This window comes from Engystomops pustulosus, chromosome 11 (assembly GCF_040894005.1).
Source record: "Engystomops pustulosus chromosome 11, aEngPut4.maternal, whole genome shotgun sequence".
Lineage (NCBI taxonomy): Eukaryota > Metazoa > Chordata > Amphibia > Anura > Leptodactylidae > Engystomops > Engystomops pustulosus.
In genome coordinates, this window is record NC_092421.1 from 67,520,986 (window position 1) to 67,542,383 (window position 21,398).

Sequence of the window (21,398 nt, forward strand, 5' to 3'; positions counted from 1 at the left end):
CACGCGTTCACTGCTGTGATTACACTCACACCATGAGGCCAAGCACCCTATAAACAGATTGTCACCACTAGGGGGAGCTCACTATATACAGATTATACAGCCACCACTAGGGGGAGCTCACTATATACAGATTATACAGCCACCACTAGGTGGAGCTCACTATATACAGATTATACAGCCACCACTAGGGGGAGATCACTACATACAGATTATACAGCCACCACTAGGCGGAGCTCACTACATACAGATTATACAGCCACCACTAGGGGGAGCTCACTACATACAGATTATACAAAACCACTAGGCGGAGCTCACTACATACAGATTATACAGCCACCACTAGGGGGAGCGCTTCACATACAGATCATTCAACCAGCACTAGGTGGAGCTCACTGAATACAGATTATACAGCCACCACTAGGGGGAGATCACTACATACAGATTATACAGCCACCACTAGGGGGAGATCACTACATACAGATTATACAGCCACCACTAGGGGGAGATCACTACATACAGATTATACAGCCACCACTAGGCGGAGCTCACTACATACAGATTATACAGCCACCACTAGGGGGAGCGCTTCACATACAGATCATTCAACCAGCACTAGGTGGAGCTCACTGAATACAGATTATACAGCCACCACTAGGGGCAGCTCACTACATACAGATTATACACCAGCATTAGGGGGAGCTCCCCACATACAGATTATACAGCCACCACTAGGGGGAGCTCCTCACATACAGATTATACAGCCACCACTAGGGGGAGCTCCTCACATACAGATTATACAGCCACCACTAGGGTGATTATTAAAAAAAGATCATAAAATAAAAATGTAAAAATTGGGAGGGGGCAGTTTATAATCATCAGGGCTGTGTCTATTTTGTAATGTCATAATTCACAATATATGAACTTTAAAGTAAAATTGGGACCACACACTCCAATGAGTTTTAACATGCGTTTAATATCTTCAAAGTGATAGATTACAGCAGTAATACTTGTGTGATGTTTCGGCCACAAGGGCCTTTCTCAAACACAAAAGCTGTCTACCAAAGAGTATCTGGGTGCTGGCGCTTAGTATTGTGCTTGCTGCACACAGGAGGATGCGCATTGGAGTGCGTGGTCCCAATTTTACTTTACTGTACATGGGGTTGGATCCCTGGATCAGACGCACCAAGATACTTGAGAGTGCAGACCGAATATATTAACTACTAATATATGAACTTTAGTTACTACAACATTATGTGACCTGAAACTGCAAATTCAAATGTTACCTAGTCCTACCTAGAGCTGAAGCCTCGGTGCCCAGTTCTCTCACCTGGCTCATGGCCGATACATTAGAACTTACCTTCCCTTGGAGCTTGATTGTACACACTAATATTCTCATTTTCATGAACCTTGACCTGGACTGACCTTTAGTGTCTATAATCATATGGGGTGTCTATAGGTCCAGTTACAGCTGCACCTCTGCCCTGGTGCCGTAGGGGTCCCAAAGCCTTGTGTGCTACATAAGAAGGCAGCAGTGTCATGCAGGGCACATGGCAGGACTGGGTCCATGAGTTACTAGATGTGTCCATGGCTCCTCGTGTGACATCTTATGACACTACATCCCCCACTATTCGTTATGTGCCGGGCTCTCGGGGTGTGATGTTGCACGGTGACCGGAGTTCCCCTTTATATGGATGACTTTGGGGGTGTCAGTTGCTGTGACCTCCCCCTCTCTATAGGGAAGTGTATAGGTGGCACTGTCCTTGTAGTGGGGATGATGCAGCAGCAGGGGGGGGGCGGCTGGTGATAGACAGGGGGGCAGCTGTGTGCTGCGGGCACCGTGACGGCCACTGGAAGACTCTGCCAACCTCCCGCCTGACATCCAGCCAAGAAAAATATAGAAAACATCACAGAGACGAGTAAAATGACAGCTTGTCCCCTCCGTGACTGCTCCGCCACTGCTCCGCTGCCCCCATGCTGCCATGTCACAGGGCAACCAAGGGTTAAGATTATCATCATCATCATCATAACGATAATAAATTTATGATCAGTAAATATTTACATTTCTGTGTATTTTTGGCTTCTTGTTATTGAATATTTAGATACTTTTAATAAATGATAACTTTTTAAAAATAATATTATATTTTTACAGTCCAGATCAGTGACGAGCGGACCCAGTAAGGTCGGGGTAGGCAAGTTTTTCCGAAACCCTGAACAAAAGTTTGGTTCCGGTGTCCAAACCCGAACCCAAATGGATTTGGACACTGCGAGAACATTCATCAAGAAATAGATTTATTTACAGAATTTATTATTATTATTTTCTATATTTTGTCAATAAGTAGGACAGAAAGCGCTTCTCACAGCTGAGGGTCTGTTACAGTTTTATCTAGACAGTCCCCTAACAGTCCCTGGACTTGGCTCGTTATGATGTGTTAAAAAAACTTCAGCTGGTTTTAGGCACAGGTATGAGATGGTTATGATGAAACCCTCTTTGTTCTTTTTACCACCACACAGTGTGCTATTTTCCTCTTGTGTCAGCCAGTTCTGATCCTCATCACTTCCTTCTCTTGTTCTTGGATCCAGGACACCTTTACCTTATCATGTCCCTGAAATTATTGAGTCACAGAATCACCCAGTCCTCAGAGGATTATAGAGACCTTCATTCTCTCAATGGATCAAATGTACAAGGGCTATTCCTCACACTGCTGTGTACTGGCTCTCTGAATTGGGCTGCTTCTCCAGTGTGAGAAATAGACATTTTAGGGTTCTGGATGAATACTACAACAGTCACACAGAGAAAAGGGGATGTGGGACAGGCCAATACAAAAAGCACAGCTGTGTGAGGACACCCCTCCCCCATGCATTTGAAGAAGCTACAATTCTGGAATATTAATCCATATTTCATAGTTTTGCTGCTACAAAAGTCTGATTACACATCTGTTCAGGGACAATACACAACACTGATTGCAGAGAGTACAGAGCACTGAGCACAGCAGTGTGAGGACATCCCTCTAATTCACTTAGAGAAACTACAATCCTGGAATATAAATCCATATATCACAGTCCTGCTGCTACTAACAAAGTACACAAAAGTCTGATTACACATCTGTTCAGGGACAATACACAACACTGATTGCAGAGAGTACAGAGCACTGAGCACAGCAGTGTGAGGACACACCTCTAATTCACTTGGAGAAACTACAATCCTGGATTAAATCCATATATCACAGTCCTGCTGCTACTAGCAAAGTATACAAAGGTCTGACATGTGTCCAGCACTTTTCAGATGTTTAGCTGAGTCAGTGAGATGTTTGTCAGTTCTACCACAATGGAGCAGAAGTCCTGCAGATACTACAGTAGTGTAGCAGAGCGGAGTATCCCAAATGTAACATTGCAAATGTTGTCCGGTGAAGCGCTGCTCAGTTGTCAGATACAAACAAGCAGGTTCCTAGACATACAGATGTAGCAGTGCTAGATGTGTCAGGTGTGTCCGGTGTGAAGGACTCTTATATCTAACGTTCTTGAGTTTATCAACCTGTCAGATGCAGCAGAGCTGAGCTTGTCATATAGTATAATTTACAGTAATATTGTAATCTCATATTGTAAATTATTGTACTGAGTGCAATAACAAATTCAGCCCTGCTACACCTGCAGAAGTCCCTGGCATAGCCACCTGGGAGGACATCTTTAACCTCTGTGCTGCCGGAGAAGACATTGCTGCCCCCCTGTGGCATAGATTGGGTTAAAGCCATGTGTCTGCTGGTGCAGGGAGCAGTCTCTGCGCTCTGCAGTCTCATTGCTCTCCCTCCTCCTCCCTCGCTGTCTCTCAGTCCCTCAGTTCCCACTTCAACTTTGCCTCCCCATATCCATTGCTGGTGTCTCCATCCTCAGCTCCATCCTCTCCCTCCATCCAGCTCCACCCCTGTCTGCCAGATCCTTCATCAAAACCCCGAGCGACACCATCCGCTCTGCAAGAAGATTCCTTTTTTCCAGACTGAGAGCGGAGAAACTTCTATGGAGTTGGAGTGAGAGGGGGGCACCTCAAGGAGCTGCTGGCATGGGGGGTCTCCCAGACTGGGGGCTGCTGCTCTTATTCACCACTGTCTTATGGATGCCAAGAGAGGGCGAAGGAGACCTGACCTGCTCATCCTGTCACCATCACATCCGACTGCAGGGCACAGGTGCTGGGCACATTGTCAAGAGGGTGCAGGGGGGTGCAGCGGGGGACTGGCCAGAGACTTATGGCCAGATGAAGAATGACTGGGACAACGAGCGGGACCCTGGTGCCTGGAGCAGGGCAGAAAGAGGGGGGAATGGCAGATATTGGGCAGAAGGGTATGAAGGAGCTGGTGACAGGTTAGAGGATGCCAGTGCCAGTTCCTCGGATATGTGGGAGAGCAGGGGGCAAGGGGGTGACTTTATGGATGCAGACAGTGACTTGAGTGGAAGGGCTGATCAGATTGGGGGTACCGATGCCGGTGATAGGACGGTCCAGTTTGTGGGTGATGGGCACTACTGGGGTACACAGACCAGTGAGAAGATAAGGACAGGACACTTGAGGGGGGCTACGGATGATGAAGGTGACAGTATGAGTAGGGTGATGGTTTCTGAGCCCCTCACAGGTGCAGCGCTCCCTACACATATGCCAAGTGGGCACCATGCCAGAGAGTCAGCAGAGATGCCCAGCCGGGCAGGGAGAAGGGTCAGAGAAGCAGAAGGGCACAGGGTGACCCGAGCACAAGCCAGTGACCCAGACAGAGTCAGCCGCTTCCGTGTGGAGGAACTGAAGTTGAGCAGCACAACGTTTGCACTGACCGGGGATTCTGCTCACAATCAAGCCATGGTGCACTGGTCCGGGCACAACAGCAGCGTGAGTACTGGGCATGCCCCTCATACTGGCAATAACTGTATGGTATCCCTCAATATGTGGCTCTGGGGAGGGTGATGATGTTGATAAATCAGGTGACTATATGCCCAGTGTTCCTCTACAATGTCCTGTTTGGGGTTGGGGTCCCCTGGTGCCTTTGTGATGTTCCCAATGTTACCACCTAATATCATGACAAGCAGTGGAGATGCCTCCAGCTCTCTTCTTCTTGTCTTTACTCCTGGTTACGTCCTGTTTAGGGGAGAAGATCGCCAGGTTTCTTTGTGACATTCCCAATGTTCCCACCATATGGCTTCTTCTTGCCAAGCAGTAGAGATGTCACCAGCCTTCTTCTTCTGCTTGTCTTGGCTTCTGGTGACATTATGACCACCAAATGTCCCCTCACTATTTATGGCTAAATATTACTAAATACCAAGATGTAAGCCACAACCTTCTCCTATTACATGCTCATCATCACCTTACTTCTTCTTCCTCTTTTTTCCCTCTTCTACAACCTCTTCTTCTTCTTCTTCTGCCTCTGCCTGTTCGTCTTCTTCCTTTTCTTCTACTCATTCTTCATCTTTTTCCACTTTTTATATTTCTTCCTTTACTCTACTTGTTCCTCAACATCTTCTACTCTTTCCTTTTTCTTTCTCTTCTTCTTCTACTTTACCTTCCTCCTTCTATTTTCCTTCTTCTTCCTCTTCCACTTTTTCTCTTCTACTTCCTCTTCCACTTTTTCTATTTTCCTTCATCTCCTTTTTCTTCTTCTTCATCTTCCACTTTTTCTCTTTTACTTCCTCTTCTATTTTCTCCTCTTCTTCTATTCCCCTTCCTCTTCTTCTTCATCTTCCACTTCTTCTATTTCCCTTCCTCTTCTTCTTCTTTTCCTTCTTCATCTTCCACTTCTTCTATTTTCCTTCACCTTCCTCTTCTCCTTCACTCCCAGTGACCATATGTTGCGTGTTTTTTTTTAATAATCATCTGCTGTGTATAATAACAGCTTAGAAGAGGAGGCGCCTGTATTGTTTTTATCAAGTTTTCCTTGTACTTTATAACGTTATTATTATGATACATTCTAACAGATGCTACAAAAGTTATAAAGAGAGAGAGAGAGAGGGAGAGAGAGAGGGCTGAGACCTCCCCAGTGCACCCCCCACCAATCACTGGGAATCAATCATCTATGTGTTCTCTATATACAGGATTATATGTATGTACAAGGTGTATATAGAATGTATAAGCAGTGTATGTGTATAACATGTGTATACATATACCCTGTGTATGCCTAGCGTGTGTATGTATAATACGTGGATATATGATCTTTGTATAATATTTGCATCTATAGGTAAAATGTGTGTGTATAATTATTAAGTACAGTAGGACATGTAATACATGGTGTGTACCATGTGAACCTCCCTGATGCTTTCTGGGGGACTGTGCGCTGCCCGGTGTGTGGACTGCGGCTGTCATGGTTACTGTGGCACAGGGCACCATACATGGCATCTGCACATCTGCTGGAGCTGCAAGGGTTAACTGTAAATATCCAGCGATACAAAGTAAACAGAATTAACCCCCCGGAGGTTGGAGAATCACCCATCACAGCGGCTGCACCTGCCAGCACCCCTGGGTATGCTGCTACTTGTAGTACTCCCACACAATGTGGGGTTTTTGTGAATTCTGACTCTTGTGTGAAGGGAAGAATCATGTGAGTTGTAGAATCTCCTCATCCTTGTTCACACCTGCAGTTATCAATATGGGAAATTACATTACATCAGCATCAACTGGATGTCACATGACGTATCCACCAACACATCATATCTCTCTATCCTATCTATCTATCTCATATCTATCTATCTATCTATCTATCTATCTATCTATCTATCCAATATCTATCTATCTATCTCATATCTATCTATTTCATATGTATCTATCTATCTATCCATCTCGTATCTATCTATCTATCTATCTATCTATCTATCTATCTATCTATCTATCTATTTCATGTCTATCTATGTATCTATCTATCTATCTCATATCTATCTATCTATCTATCTATCTCTCTATCCTATCTATCTATCTATCTATCTATCTCATATATATGTCATATCTATCTATCTATCTCATATCTATCTATCTATCTCCTATCTATCTATCTATCTATCTATCTATCTCCTATCTATCTATCTCATATCTATCTATCTATCTATCTATCTATCTATCTATCTATCTATCTATCTATCTATCTATCTCATATCTATCTATCTATCTCATATCTATCTATCTATCTCATATCTATCTCATATCTATCTATCTTTATATCTATTGATATTTCAGTGCACATTATGGGACCGTTCTCAAGAAATTCTAATTTATAAGAGTTAAGGAAACCTGTCAGCAAATGTGACCATGGAGACAACATCCAGTGTTAAGTATTGTCCCTGGAGAGATGTGTAATCGGATCTCTGTGTATGTTGTTAGTAGCAGCAGGATTGTGATATATGGATTTATATTCCAGGCTTCACCAAGTGCACTGGGAGTGTCCTCACACTGCTGTGCTTTGTGCTGTATGCAGCCAGTGTTATGTATTGCCCCTGGAGAGATGTGTAATCAGACCTTTGTGTATGTTGTTAGTAGCAGCAGGACTGTGATAGATGGATTTATAGTCAAGGATTGTAGCATCTCCAAGTCCACAGGGCTCCTCAGGCCCAAAAGCTAACACTGCGAGAGTACAGAGCACAGCAGTGTGAGGACATTCCTCCAGTGTATTCAGTTAAGCAAAGGTATGATTACATATCTCCTCAGGGCCATTACCTAATATTACCCTTAGAGAGTACAGAGCACAGCAGTGTGAGGACATGTCCCTCAGTGAACAGATAGAAGCTACTATCCTGGAATATAAATCCATATATCACAGTCCTGCTGCTACTAACAACATAAACAAAGGTCTGATTACACATCTCTCTTGGGGACACCCCGTGCAGAGAGCACCTCCAGTTCAAGGAGCTACAATCCTGGAATATAAATTCATATATCACAGTCCTGCTGCTACTAAAAGCATGCATAAAAGTATGATTATACCTCTCTCCAAGAAAAATACATAACAATGTCTGCAGAGAACACAGAGCACAGCAGTGTCAGAACACACCCCTAATGCACTTTGTGAAGCTATAATCCTGGAATATAAATCCATATATCACAGTCCTGCTGCTACTAACAACATAAACACAGATCTGATTACACATCTCCTGAGGGACAATACCCAACACTATCTGTAGAGAGTACACAGCACAGCAGTGTGAGGACGTGCCTTGATCGCACTGCGAGAAATGTATATCTCACAGTGCTGCTGCTACTAACAACATAAACAAAGGTCTGATTACACATCTCTCTTGGGACAATATCTAACACTGGCTGCAGAGAACACAGAACACAGCAGTGTGAGGACACACCCCCGTGAACTTGGAGAAGCTTTAATCCTGGAATATAAATCCATATATCACAGTTCTGCTGCTACTAACAACATACACTAAAGGTCTGTACACATCTCCCCAGGGACAATACATAGCACTGGCTGCAGTCTTTATGGGCACAGCTCCTGACAGTCTTCCTATAGGTAGCTGTGGCCAGAAGGGGGCGCTGTGAAGAAATCAGAGGATCTGTCTATGATTATTTGGGTCTCTTCTGGTTGCAGAGATTGGAACTTTACATATATATATATAAATGTCGCTCTCCATCATGACCATAATAAATGGCGCAGCGCGGCGTCCTCCATGATGAGATTAGCGGGAATTATTCATGTGCAGCGGGATCACTCATACATATGAAACACACGGACACATGTAGAGAAACATCTCATCACTCACATGTACATCTGTGAAATCATCAATTATTACAGCGCCGCGCCTGTGTGCTCTGCTGCGGAATGACAAGAAGATGTAGCAGAGCCGAGAGGGTCAGGTGCGTGTCTGATGTAGCAGTGCTACGGGGTCATATGTTTTTCTGATGTAGCAGGGCTGAGGGAGTTAGATGTGTGTCAGATGTAGCAGAGCTGAGAGTGTCAGATGTAGCAGAGCCAATAGGGTCAGGTGTGTGTCTGATGTAGCAGTGCTAAGGGGTCATATGTTTTTCTGATGTAGCAGAGCTGAGGGAGTTAGATGTGTGTCAGATGTAGCAGGGCTGAGAGTGTCAGATGTAGCAGAGCCGAGAGGGTCAGGTGTGTGTCTGATGTAGCAGTGCTAAGGGGTCATATGTTTTTCTGATGTAGCAGAGCTGAGGGAGTTAGATGTGTGTCAGATGTAGCAGGGCTGAGAGTGTCAGATGTAGCAGAGCCGAGAGGGTCAGGTGCGTGTCTGATGTAGCAGTGCTAAGGGGTCATATGCTTTTCTGATGTAGCAGAGCTGAGGGAGTTAGATGTGTGTCAGATGTAGCAGGGCTGAGAGTGTCAGATGTAGCAGAGCCGAGAGGGTCAGGTGTGTGTCTGATGTAGCAGTGCTAAGGGGTCATATGTTTTTCTGATGTAGCAGAGCTGAGGGAGTTAAATGTGTGTCAGATGTAGCAGGGCTGAGAGTGTCAGATGTAGCAGAGCCGAGAGGGTCAGGTGCGTGTCTGATGTAGCAGTGCTAAGGGGTCATATGCTTTTCTGATGTAGCAGAGCTGAGGGAGTTAGATGTGTGTCAGATGTAGCAGGGCTGAGAGTGTCAGATGTAGCAGAGCCGAGAGGGTCAGGTGTGTGTCTGATGTAGCAGTGCTAAGGGGTCATATGTTTTTCTGATGTAGCAGAGCTGAGGGAGTTAAATGTGTGTCAGATGTAGCAGGGCTGAGAGTGTCAGATGTAGCAGAGCCGAGAGGGTCAGGTGCGTGTCTGATGTAGCAGTGCTAAGGGGTCATATGCTTTTCTGATGTAGCAGAGCTGAGGGAGTTAGATGTGTGTCAGATGTAGCAGGGCTGAGAGTGTCAGATGTAGCAGAGCCGAGAGGGTCAGGTGTGTGTCTGATGTAGCAGTGCTAAGGGGTCATATGTTTTTCTGATGTAGCAGAGCTGAGGGAGTTAAATGTGTGTCAGATGTAGCAGGGCTGAGAGTGTCAGATGTAGCAGAGCCGAGAGGGTCAGGTGTGTGTCTGATGTAGCAGTGCTACGGGGTCATATGTTTTTCTGATGTAGCAGAGCTGAGGGAGTTAGATGTGTGTCAGATGTAGCAGGGCTGAGAGTGTCAGATGTAGCAGAGCCGAGAGGGTCGGATGTGTGTCTGATGTAGCAGTGCTAAGGGGTCATATATTTTTCTGATGTAGCAGGGCTGAGGGAGTTAGATGTGTGTCAGATGTAGCAGGGCTGAGAGTGTCAGATGTAGCACGGCTGAGAGTTTCGGATGTGTGTCTGATGTAGCAGAGCTGAGGGAGTTAGAAAAGTGTCTAGTGTAACCAAGCCAACAAGGGCAGCTGTGTTTCTGATGTAGCAGAGCTGAAGGGGTCAGGTGTGTCTGATGTAGCAGAGCTGAGAGTGTCAGATGTGTGTCTGATGTAGAAGTGCTGAGGGAGTTAGATGTGTGTCTGATGAAGCAGAGCTGAAGGGGTCAGGTGGGTCTGATGAAGCTGTGCTGAGGTGTTCAGATGTAGCTGATATAAAAGTGCATGATATCAAACACTTATAGTTGTAGTAGAGCTGAGATTGTCATATATGATAGCATCTGAAAGTGCTGTGCTGAACATGTCAGGATTATTGACATAGAAGCACTTTGATTATCAGAAGTCTCTGATGTAGCAGGGTTAAGAGTGTTAGATGTAACAGTTCAGAGGACGGGTCTGAGCAGAACAGTGCTAGATGTAGCAGAGCTGAGATTGTGAGTGGTAGAAGAACAAAGATTGTTACATGAAGCTTAATTCAGAGTATGAGATGAAGCAGAGCTGAGATTATCTGATGTGGCAGAGTAAAGCCTATCAAATGTAACAGCTGAACTGAGTATGTCAGGTGCGGCGGAAATGAGTCTGTCAGATGTAGCAGAACTGAGCGCCTCAGAAGATGAGAGCGACAAATAGTGGGGTCTCTGATGTAGCAGGGCAGAGAGAAGATGATCAAATGGAACAGCACAAAGATTGTCAGATGTAGCAGTGCTGAGCAGGGGCCCTATAGCAGTGCTGAGAGTGCCAGATGTAGCAGTGCTGAGAGTGTCAGATGTAGCAGTGCTGAGAGTGCCAGATGTAGCAGTGCTGAGAGTGTCAGATGTAGCAGTGCTGAGAGTGTCAGATGTAGCTGTGCTCAGAGTGACAGATGTAGCAGTGCTGAGAGTGACAGATGTAGCAGTGCTGAGAGTGACAGATGTAGCAGTGCTGAGAGTGTCAGATGTAGCAGTGCTGAGAGTGACAGATGTAGCAGTGCTCCGTAGTGCAGTCTTGTACTTTGTTAGCCAGAGAGAGGAGAAAAAGAACTAAGAAATCCGGCGATATCTTTTTTGAGGATAACTGAGTATATGTTTTGAGAATACTCGTTCTCGTCCTTAGATATAACATCATTAACATTGATGTTGATGATAGATGAGGTCACACACTTAGGCCAGGCGTCCCAGCAGCACAGAGTATTTCAGGATATATGCCAGGTATGCCAGGTCTATGGATGAGTCTCTCTGCATCCATACAGAGTCAAGGTCCTGCAGCACCAGGAGCAGGTCCTGCAGGGCATGCTGGGAGTTGTAGTTCATCACCCTTTGCGTACACCAGTGACATTCACAGCTTTCCCTGATCTCATCACATGACCCCGCACAAGTCTCAGAATTCAATGTATTGGCCACAGAACAATCCTTTTGACTTTTTCTGCATATTCTCTGTTAATTCCCCGGAATGTCCTGAGGATTCTCCTCCATAAAATAAAATCATATCATTAAATAAAGACTTAATGGACTAAGTAGATGCGGCCTAATGGCATGATGGGATATTGTTCCTGGAGGACTGCGGCTCCGAGCGCCACAATGCAGCCGCCACAGGCGCCCGCAGGCCACTTGGCAGCCGATCACGTCACGACCGCGCTCATCTTTAAATAATGAAGACTATTATTTTCCAGGGCATTTAATAACTTTGCAGCCGATCCGTCCAGTCAATTATGCAGGAGTTCAGAGGACGCGGTGTGCGCTGCCTGGTTATCAGCAGGACGGACCGCCAGCTATGCCAGCCGCAAGGGGGCGTGAAATGCTGCAGGTGTCCTGACCCTGCACCGCCCACTATGCCAGCTGCATGGGGGTCCTGACCCTGCACCGCAAGCTATGCCTGCCACATGGGGGCGCGATGTGCTGCAGGTGTCCTGACCCTGCACTGCAAGCTATGCCTGCCACATGGAGGTGCGATGTGCTGCAGGTGTCCTGACCCTGTCTGCCTGCCACATGGGGGCGCGATGTGCTGCAGGTGTCCTGACCCTGCACCGCCCACTATGCCAGCCGCATGGGGGCGCGATGTGCTGCAGGTGTCCTGACCCTGCACCGCCCACTATGCCAGCCGCATGGGGGCGCGATGTGCTGCAGGTGTCCTGACCCTGTCTGCCTGCCACATGCCTGCCACATGGAGGTGCGATGTGCTGCAGGTGTCCTGACCCTGCAACTCCAGCTATGCCTGCCACATGGGGGCGCGATATGCTGCAGATGACCTTGTGCCACCAGCTATGCCTGCTACATGGGAGCGAGATGTGCTGCAGGTGTCCTGACCCTGCACCTCCAGCTATGCCTGCCGCACGGGGTGAGATGTGCTCAGATTCAGGATTTGTGGCACCCGTTCTTCATGAATCTGCCCCCTCAACTGCCCCGACAGACTGCACCAACTTTTTTTTAACATGCACCGTGCAACACATTACTGTTGGACTTTGCATGATAAATCTGGCGCACGGTCCGACTGAGCACCAGAACGTCCCCTTCAGTGCAGAAATTTGTGCCGCAGGAAGAATAATGCAACTGTGACACAAAACGATTGTGCGTGACACATTTATGGCGCAGACACTTCTTAAATACCCGTGCAAGCAGTTTTTACCAGAAAGAACGTGCAAAGTACGACAGAAAAATGGCGCTCGGAGCTTAGTAAATGTGGCCCAATGTGTGGACGTAGCAGAGTCAAATGTGTATCAGAGGAGATAAGGATGAATAAAGATGCAGGTCCATCACACCCAACCCATAATCCTACATAATAATAATGACAATACCCCATAGTAGGAGAAAAATCCCTTCCTGACCCTGAATCTGGGCACTAGAATAAATCACCGGCTCTACACTCCATCCAAAGAATCAAGAATCCCAGAATGTGATATTATTATTACCCACTATGGCACCCCACTGGTAAGTGTCACCCTTCCAATATTGCTCCCTATGGCACCCCATAACTAACAGTGATCTCATCCAATACTGCTCCCTATTGTACTGCGCTGATAACTGTGCCCCACTAACACTGCACCTTATGAAACCCCTCTGGTAAGAGTGACCCCCTCCAGTACTGACCCCTATGGCACTGCACGGATAACTGTGTCCCCTCTAACACTGCACCCTATGGCACCGCACTGATAACTGCCCTCTCCTATATTACCTCCTATAACTCCCCAAAGGTAACTATAACCCTTCTAATACTGACTGCGGTGACACCACAAATACTGCCCCCTATGAAACTGTAATTATAAGTGTGACCCCTGTATAATAACTGCCCCCTGTGGCACCCACCCATAGGGCACCCTGGTATTCTTCAATGTTTCTTCTTGTAGCAGTCTTGTTATTGCACCTTTATATGTAAATGTAATTTAGGAACATATTCGTCTTCTTGGAAGTCTGCATTGTGTTTTTGTTGCATTGTGTTTTTGTTGCATTGTGTTTTTCTTGCATTGTGCATTTTTCTTTTATTCTTCCGGGAAATATTGGAATACAGTCATTAAATATCAGTCACCATGGACATATTACCGCCACATCATCTACATAACAAAGTTCCCCGGACCTCGTGCTTCTGCTTTCCCATCTCTCCGGGTTACTACAGAAACGTGTTTGTTACTGCTGAGCTAAGCTTCTATGATGATGTATTCTGTATTATGTTCATGGAGAGTCTGTTTTAGCAGGTGGCGGTGTAATTATAGAGTGTAAGCTTTGCTGCCCAGAGTGGCGATTACTAGGATGTGCAGACACTGAACCAGCAGGAGACTCGGGAAATGTGAGCTCAGATACCTTGATAGTAGATTAATGTATGGAGCTGTTATTGGGTTACTAAATGGCAGTATTATTTATTATTTTATTCATTTATAATATGCAGATACATTGTGTGAGCACCATATGGCGCCATTATCTGGGCACTGCACTGCGTGGCGCTGGTATTTATCACTACAATGTATTACAACATTGTATGGGGCTACATCAAGGTCGCTGGCGGGTTACACCACTTGCTCATCGTGGGATGATTTTGTGCACCATGTGACGGTATAGTACGTGTCGTCTGTAAATCTGGTTTTATGTCTTCCATTGGAAGCTCTGGAAATCACAGGACGCTTAAAATGTCTGGAACGCCGAGAGCAGGCGAATCCTGGAAGAGAAGGTCAGCCAAGTGCGGCAGATGGCCGGTCCGAGCCGCCACCGTGATTTAGGGTACAGAATATTATACAGGGATATAATGAACTATTAACATGCTGATGGATGCGGGGACACTGGGGCGAGCAGTGCGGCGTCTGAACTCAGGGGAGGGGTGACAGGGGGGAACATGGGGGCAACATTGGAGGTCCCCAAGATGGGAGCTCCCTCTATACACACTCAATGACATGGTGGATTGTAGACTGCGCCTTTAATTTGTGCTGTAGCTGGATGCAGTCAGCAAGCAGAGTAAATCTCTATGTACCATGGACTCCGGCCATATAATTTATATGGGACCACCCCCCAATATTTTGATCTTCACCACCGAGGAGGAAAAGTAACACATTGAAATAAACAAAACAGTGTAATTACTCATTCCACCTGCGGGGGAGCTGCAGGGAGATTGAGCTTATAGATTTTCTGATTGATTATAATTGTGGCCCTGGATTCTTCTAGCAAATAGGGATTGTTACACGTAGGGATCCCTTTAATTGATACAAGACCACTGCTTTTCGGAGGCCGTCATTTTCATTTTGGACATACTGGTGTTGTAGATACAGCCTGTCATTCCTAAAAGGAAACCTGATCTGATATATAGTGAGGTTTATCATGTGAATCCTTATGTAGGACTGTAGCTACCTAAACTGCACTGGAAAGAAGGTAAAGGCCTCACACTGCTGTGCTCTGTGTTCTCTGCATCAAGTGTTATGTATTAGTAGCAGCAGGACTGTAAAATGTGGATTTAAATTAAAGGGTTGTAACTTCTCCAAGTGCACTGGGGACATGTCCACACACTGCTAAAGCCAGAGCACAGCAGTGTGAGGAGACACCCCCAGTGCACATGTAGAAGCCACAATCCTGGATTAGAAATACATATTTCACAGTCCTGCTTCTACTAATAACATACAATAACATACACAAGTGTCTGATTACACATCTCTCCAAGTACAATACCTAAAACTGGCAGCAGAGAGCACAGAGCACAGCAGTGTGAAGACTTGCCCACAGTACACATACAGAAGTTACATTCCTGGAATATAATCCCATATATAACAGTCCTGCTTCTACTAATATTCACATTTGTACGATTACATATCTCTCCAGGTACAATACCTAACACTGGCTGCATAGAGTATAGCAGTGTGAGGACACACCCCAGTGCATTAGAGAAGCTACAATCCTGGAATATAATTTCATATATCACAGTCCTGCTGCTACTAACAAGATACACAAAGGTCTGATCAAGGATCTCTCCAGGGACAACACTTAACACTCACTGCAGAGAGCACCGCAGTGTGAGGTCTGATTGCACATCTCTCCAGGGACAATACATAACACTGGCTGCAGTCTTCATGGTCACACCTGCTGACAGGTTCCCTTTAGATTAGGGTATTTGTGATTCTTCCCCTATTCTTAGACAAGGTATTATGGGACATAAAGATTCTACATTGAAGATGACAGATAGTAGCTGGAAAAGTTCTTATTGTGATGCTGTTACATTCATGTTCATGTATTGTGATGGAGTCCCCCTTTAACCACAATGTATTGATTTGTATACAATGTATCACTCCTATAATTACTGTAAATCTCCTCCTTGATGGGAGAATGTGTTTTCAGGTCAGTGACCACCCCTCCTCTAGCGGAGACCCCTCCGACTCGCCCATCCTCCGCTTTATTATTCATTATTCATCATTATGTGAAGAAGTAAACTGATTGTTTCCCGGTGTTGGCAGACATTGAGCTCATTGAACACGATCCAATTAATTCATGTTCCTCTAGAAAGCCGGCACCATAATCACATTAGCCGTACAAGGTCACCCCCTGTTTACAAATCGCGTCATACATATCAAATCCAGCAAGGTCCACAGACGCGAGGGATGTGTAGAGTTACTAAAGCCACCGCAGTCACACTCCACCACAGATCCACCACCTCAATCTCTGAAGGTCAGGAGTTCCTGGGCCATGAAGGTCTTCTCCAGACACCTTGGTATGGTCAAGGTTAGAACTTGTGATTAAAATTGTAAATTACCGGGTTTTATGGATGGGATTGACAATCTCTGTTAACCATGTATTGACCAAGACACCGATACAACTAGTTCATTCCTGGGACTTATGGTGATAGTCTACAGATTGAAGACCCCATTGACCCCTTTATCAGGAGATGTAGTCATGGGTTGATTGGACATCTGGAGATATGAAGCTTCACAACATCTAGAGAGATGGAGGATGAAGATCCCTTATTGGCAGGACATGTTAGGAGTCATATTATCACTATACCTGGATATAGGATGAGGCCCTATTTGGCTTTATTGGTCTACAATTGAGGACTACAGCTTAAAGTTACCCATTTGTGGTCAAGACGAAGACATCTTTGACATGGTGGAAGTTGTAGTTTTACAATACCTGGATAGCTACAAGTTGATGTGCCGTTTGGGTGTTAGGAGATGCGATAGGTTGTAGTTTCACAGCAATTGGAGAGCTTACTCGCTGAAGATCCGTTTATGCTCCATTTGGTGGCATCTTAAGGAATCATGGCCTGTTGGGAGTCCACAGTTTATATCAGCGCTACTTTTGTATCTGCAGTTGGAATGTTGAAGGAGCATTTTGAGGGAGAACTTGTAATAATGATGAACCACTCTTTCTGGTGGTTTCTTGCAATTAAAGGGAACCTGTCACCAGGAGACCCATTTTTAGCACTGTGTGACTAGGCAGTTGCCTATTGGGAGGGGCTGGAAAGGAGCAGTTTCCCCCCCACCTTTGGGAAACAACTACTCCATGTGACCTTTTCAAATATATGAAAACACCCATCACTTGGCTTAGCGACAGCCAATCCCGAGTGTGGGGAGTTATTCATATATTTGAAAAGGTCACATGTTTCCCAAGGGTGGGGGGGGGACTGCTCCTTTCCAGCCCCTCCCATTGGGCAACTGCCTAGTCACACAGCAGATGCTAATGAAAGGTACAATATAACATATCTTTTTTTCTGTAAAACCTATTTTTTATACAAAAACACCTTGGCAGTGTATGTACTATGCTCTGTGGGGACCGGGGGAGTGCTAAAAATGGGTCTCCTGGTGACAGGTTCCCTTTAAATGTTCCTCAATGATGAATGGAAGAAGAAGGGGTCAGTTGTGGTAGGGTTGGGTGGAGGAACAAGTGAGGAGTCCTATATTGAGTATATGTGAAGTAGAATTTCCTACTCAAACTCTGCTTGGCAATGTTCACCCCATAAAAGTCAATCAAGGTGACGAAAACTGCTGCTGCCTATTTCTCAGGCACCATTGCCTAATCTTTAGCTCGGTGTTAACTTTATATTGAGATTGTAGCCATCCAGAACTAATGCAGGCTCCAATTATAGCGGGAAGGTTTAATTAGTAGTCCGGATACTTCAAATCAGCACAGAACAAATCACAAAGTCCGACTCAGCAGATCAGTGGCAAATCGAGTGAAGATGGCAGTGGTTGTCAAAAGTTACACTGTATCTACGGTATATGTGAGCTGAGGAGCACATGTAGTACCAGATGTAGGAGAAACTATGTATCATGGGTGGTCCATGAAGGCCAGACTGAAGATCTAACATACAGTTCTCTATAATGGAAATACAATAGTGTACAGTTGTTTGACCACCTAGGACTGTGACTGGTCGCTAGATGAAAGGAGTCACAGTGTTTTTTTGACCAATTTCACCCCTTCAGGCACTAGTTATGCAGGCAGTAGGTTCAGTTGGATTGGACTATGGTTGTTCTCTACTCCCGTTATTTTTAGGTTTGGAGCGCTCATTGAGACCTTCAACTTCATCAGTTGCTTATCGTATGTCCTCACGATAACCTGCGATATCTTGTTCACATTGGAAGTTGCCTTTAATCAAAGAGCTGCTCTAGTCACTCTTGATATTCACACAGAAGGTGCAGTCAACCTCTCTAAACTACATGTTAAGGTTTTTGATAAATTAGATTTCACTAAAAATGGATTAACACATATCTCATGGACTTCATGCATTGGACAACAAGGGAGGAGCCTCCTCCTGGAGTCTTTGTCGCCCCCTAAAAAAACGTTTTCAATAAGTAAGAACATCCAAGAAATTAGAGGGAAAGTGTGATGCATCCATTTAGGTCCTGAAGTTAATATTTTTCTCGTTTGAAGACGACTTTTTAATTAAATTGATTTGCTTGGGACAGTGAGTTCCTAGATAGCTTCTCTGCATCTTCTGCTGATTTTAATTTCTCTAATTATAAAAATCTCATTGAATATGTTCCAGAATTTAGATGACAGATTGACAAATACGAGCGCAGCCGAGCCCAGTGTCCCAAATTAAGAAGAAGCGGAAAAAGAAGACTGAGCGTGGAGCCCGATCCTATCAATCCTCTTAATTTGGGTGTTTTGAAAGATTCAGAATGTGTTCTACATGAAGTGTGTGAATCTGGGTTATGTCTAGCAAGATAAATGAGCTGGCTTTGTTTTTATTGAAATTTTATAAAAAATTTTTTAGATCTACATGTAGTTATTGTTTAGTGGTCTCTCCATGAGGTTTGTGAGGTTCATGTTTGGATGCCCAAAGCCCAGGCACATCTAATGATCATTAGTGAAGGCACATTTAGTGTTTAGTTGGACCTCCCTACCAGAAGGTTTGTTGGATCCATATTGGGATATCCTCATTGTTAAGTTGGACCACCTGATCAAAGGGTTCTCCATGACATTTGTGAGGTCCGTATTTGGACAACCAAACCCAAAGATCATCTGAAGATTAGGTGCGGGTGCAGCTATTGTTTAGTTCAACTACCTCTCCATGAGGATTGTGAGGTCTGTATTTGGACAGCATCACCACAAGCAGATCTAAAGACGGCTAGATTTGCATAAATAGTTATTGTTAAATCGTCCACCCAAAAGGATGGTTCTCCAAGAGACCTTGTGGGCTTTTACATAGGAAATCTAACTCCAACTAAAGCTCAGTAAATTATCAGGTACAGTTATAGTTTATTTGGACCACCTGATCAAAGGGTTTTCCATGACACTTGTGAGGTCAATATTTGGACAACCTTACCCTAAGATCATCTGAAGACCATTAGCTTTGCAGGTGCAGTAATGGTTTAGTAGGAACACCCAACCAGAAGGTTTTCCATAAGGATGGTGTATATTTGGAAAGCATCTCCCCAAGCAGATATAAAGATGGTTGCATTTGCAGCAACAGTTATTGTGTGGTCGGTCTTCTTGATCAAATTATTTTCCATGAGGGTCAGCAAGTCCATAGGGTTAGAATAGGCAAATCTAAGTTTAAACAGTCCACCAGACCTATTTCATCAAGTAACTGAAAGTGGAAGGTCCAGAGGGTAGTTGAAGAGCTCATTGGGCAATTTGACATAACTGGCTACTGCAGCTTCCAATGGGCAACCTCAATTGGAAAGAGGTGGGTGAATGATATGGTCTCCATTCCATATTAGTGTCCAAACGATTGTTCCTTCACAGGAAGAAATGGTACCAGTTGATGGAGTTGACTCAATTATCTCCCTATCCTAGTGGATGAACACCATATTTTAAATATATTCCAAAACATGGTTCCTCCTTATGGTTTTATCCATAGATGACAGTACTGGAACCTCATTGAGATCCTCCTGCCACCAGGATAATCTCAGGATTGTCCCCATTGATAGTATCCTGATGTAACTCACTTGGATTGTTTCAGAATTGATGTCTCATGCAGGTTTCTTTAACATTGGGGGATTATTCCTGGACGCATCGAGTCGCTGATGTTGGGTGTAATTTCTTGAAATCTTTTTTTCCCGGCCATCTGATGATTTACAAATTGTCATTGAGATGCAGGCGGCGATGTGGCCAGTAGAAGATGACTTTGCAGCATCTTTAAGTAATGTATTGAAGCCATCACTCCTGACTTAGCAATGTGCCTGGCGGCCATCAAACATGCCGGTCTTGTAGAATATCTTAACCTCAATATTATGAGGGCTGATGGCATAATGGTGGGATGAAAGATGTGCCGTGTAAAATGCGGCCTTTCTAGAACTTTCCTTTTTTTTTTCTACCCAACTTTGAGAGTGTTTTACTTGGCTCGGAGGCCGCCGCTGCGTAAATGATTCCCTGTAGGATATGAATGAGCCACTTAAGAGGACTGGAAGCAGAATTTCTGGAAATAATAATAATTTATGTTTTATGGGGAGCCGCAGATTAATACAACGCAGGGAATGAAGCTGCTTTCTACGTTCCGGGCTTTGTGTTCTCCAGACATCACAAAAGTGCATTGATAAATCAGAAGTGATGGCGAGGACACCAGACAACAAGCTCAATGTCACTGCCAGAAGACGAGCGCATTACTGTCATTGGGCCTTGTTTAGGAGGGGGCTGGAAGCCTTGACGAGGATGTAGCTAAGCCGAATGGGAGATTACGCTACAAGTACGTATGTTTATGGTGGCCGCATACAGAAGACTATCATTAGTCACAGGATCAACACAAACACATGAACCCTCAAGATAAATGTTATATGCAATGTCCTATAGATGTGCAGATGTGGAGATGGTGGCCACACACATTAGACAATTGACCATTGACCAGAAAGTCTATAGAGGACCTGAGACCCTAACCCCAACCCATTGGCAATGTGAACTTTTCCTTATAGCCATAGGCACCACCATGATACAATCTGCGATTGTTCTGTAAATTTGTAGATATTGAAGGAACTTTCTGAAACCCAACAGGGAACGACATCCATGGTGTTGCTCTTGGCAGTGGGTCAGATGTTTGACTTTGTCTCTAGTAATGCAGAAGTGTCAAACTCAATCATCTCACAAATGGTCCCACTGTAGGCTAATCATCCTCTGCCCCATCTCCTACTATTCTTGGCTTGAGTTTTCGCCTGTTACTAATTACTGAGGTTGAGAACTAGTTACTGAGTTTGAGAATTACGTAGAAACAACCTACCACATAGTTCCTCCTGAAGAGTCACCCAATGTCATCTAAGA

The 21,398-nt window shown here is 44.9% G+C and overlaps 1 protein-coding gene across 4 annotated transcripts in view; it reads left to right on the forward strand.

Annotated features, from left to right (window-relative positions):
- Positions 1–3,827: 3,827 nt before the first annotated feature.
- Positions 3,828–21,398, forward strand: part of SORCS1 (sortilin related VPS10 domain containing receptor 1) — a 433,993-nt gene continuing 416,422 nt past the window's right edge. For 2 of the 4 annotated variants that reach the window (XM_072130629.1, XM_072130630.1), the window contains exon 1: positions 3,828–4,867. In XM_072130629.1, the coding sequence (XP_071986730.1) occupies positions 4,055–4,867 (813 nt within the window). In that variant the 5' untranslated portion in view covers positions 3,828–4,054. The remainder of the gene's footprint in view (positions 4,868–21,398) is intronic. The other 2 variants (XM_072130632.1, XM_072130631.1) reach the window with 1 other exon arrangement.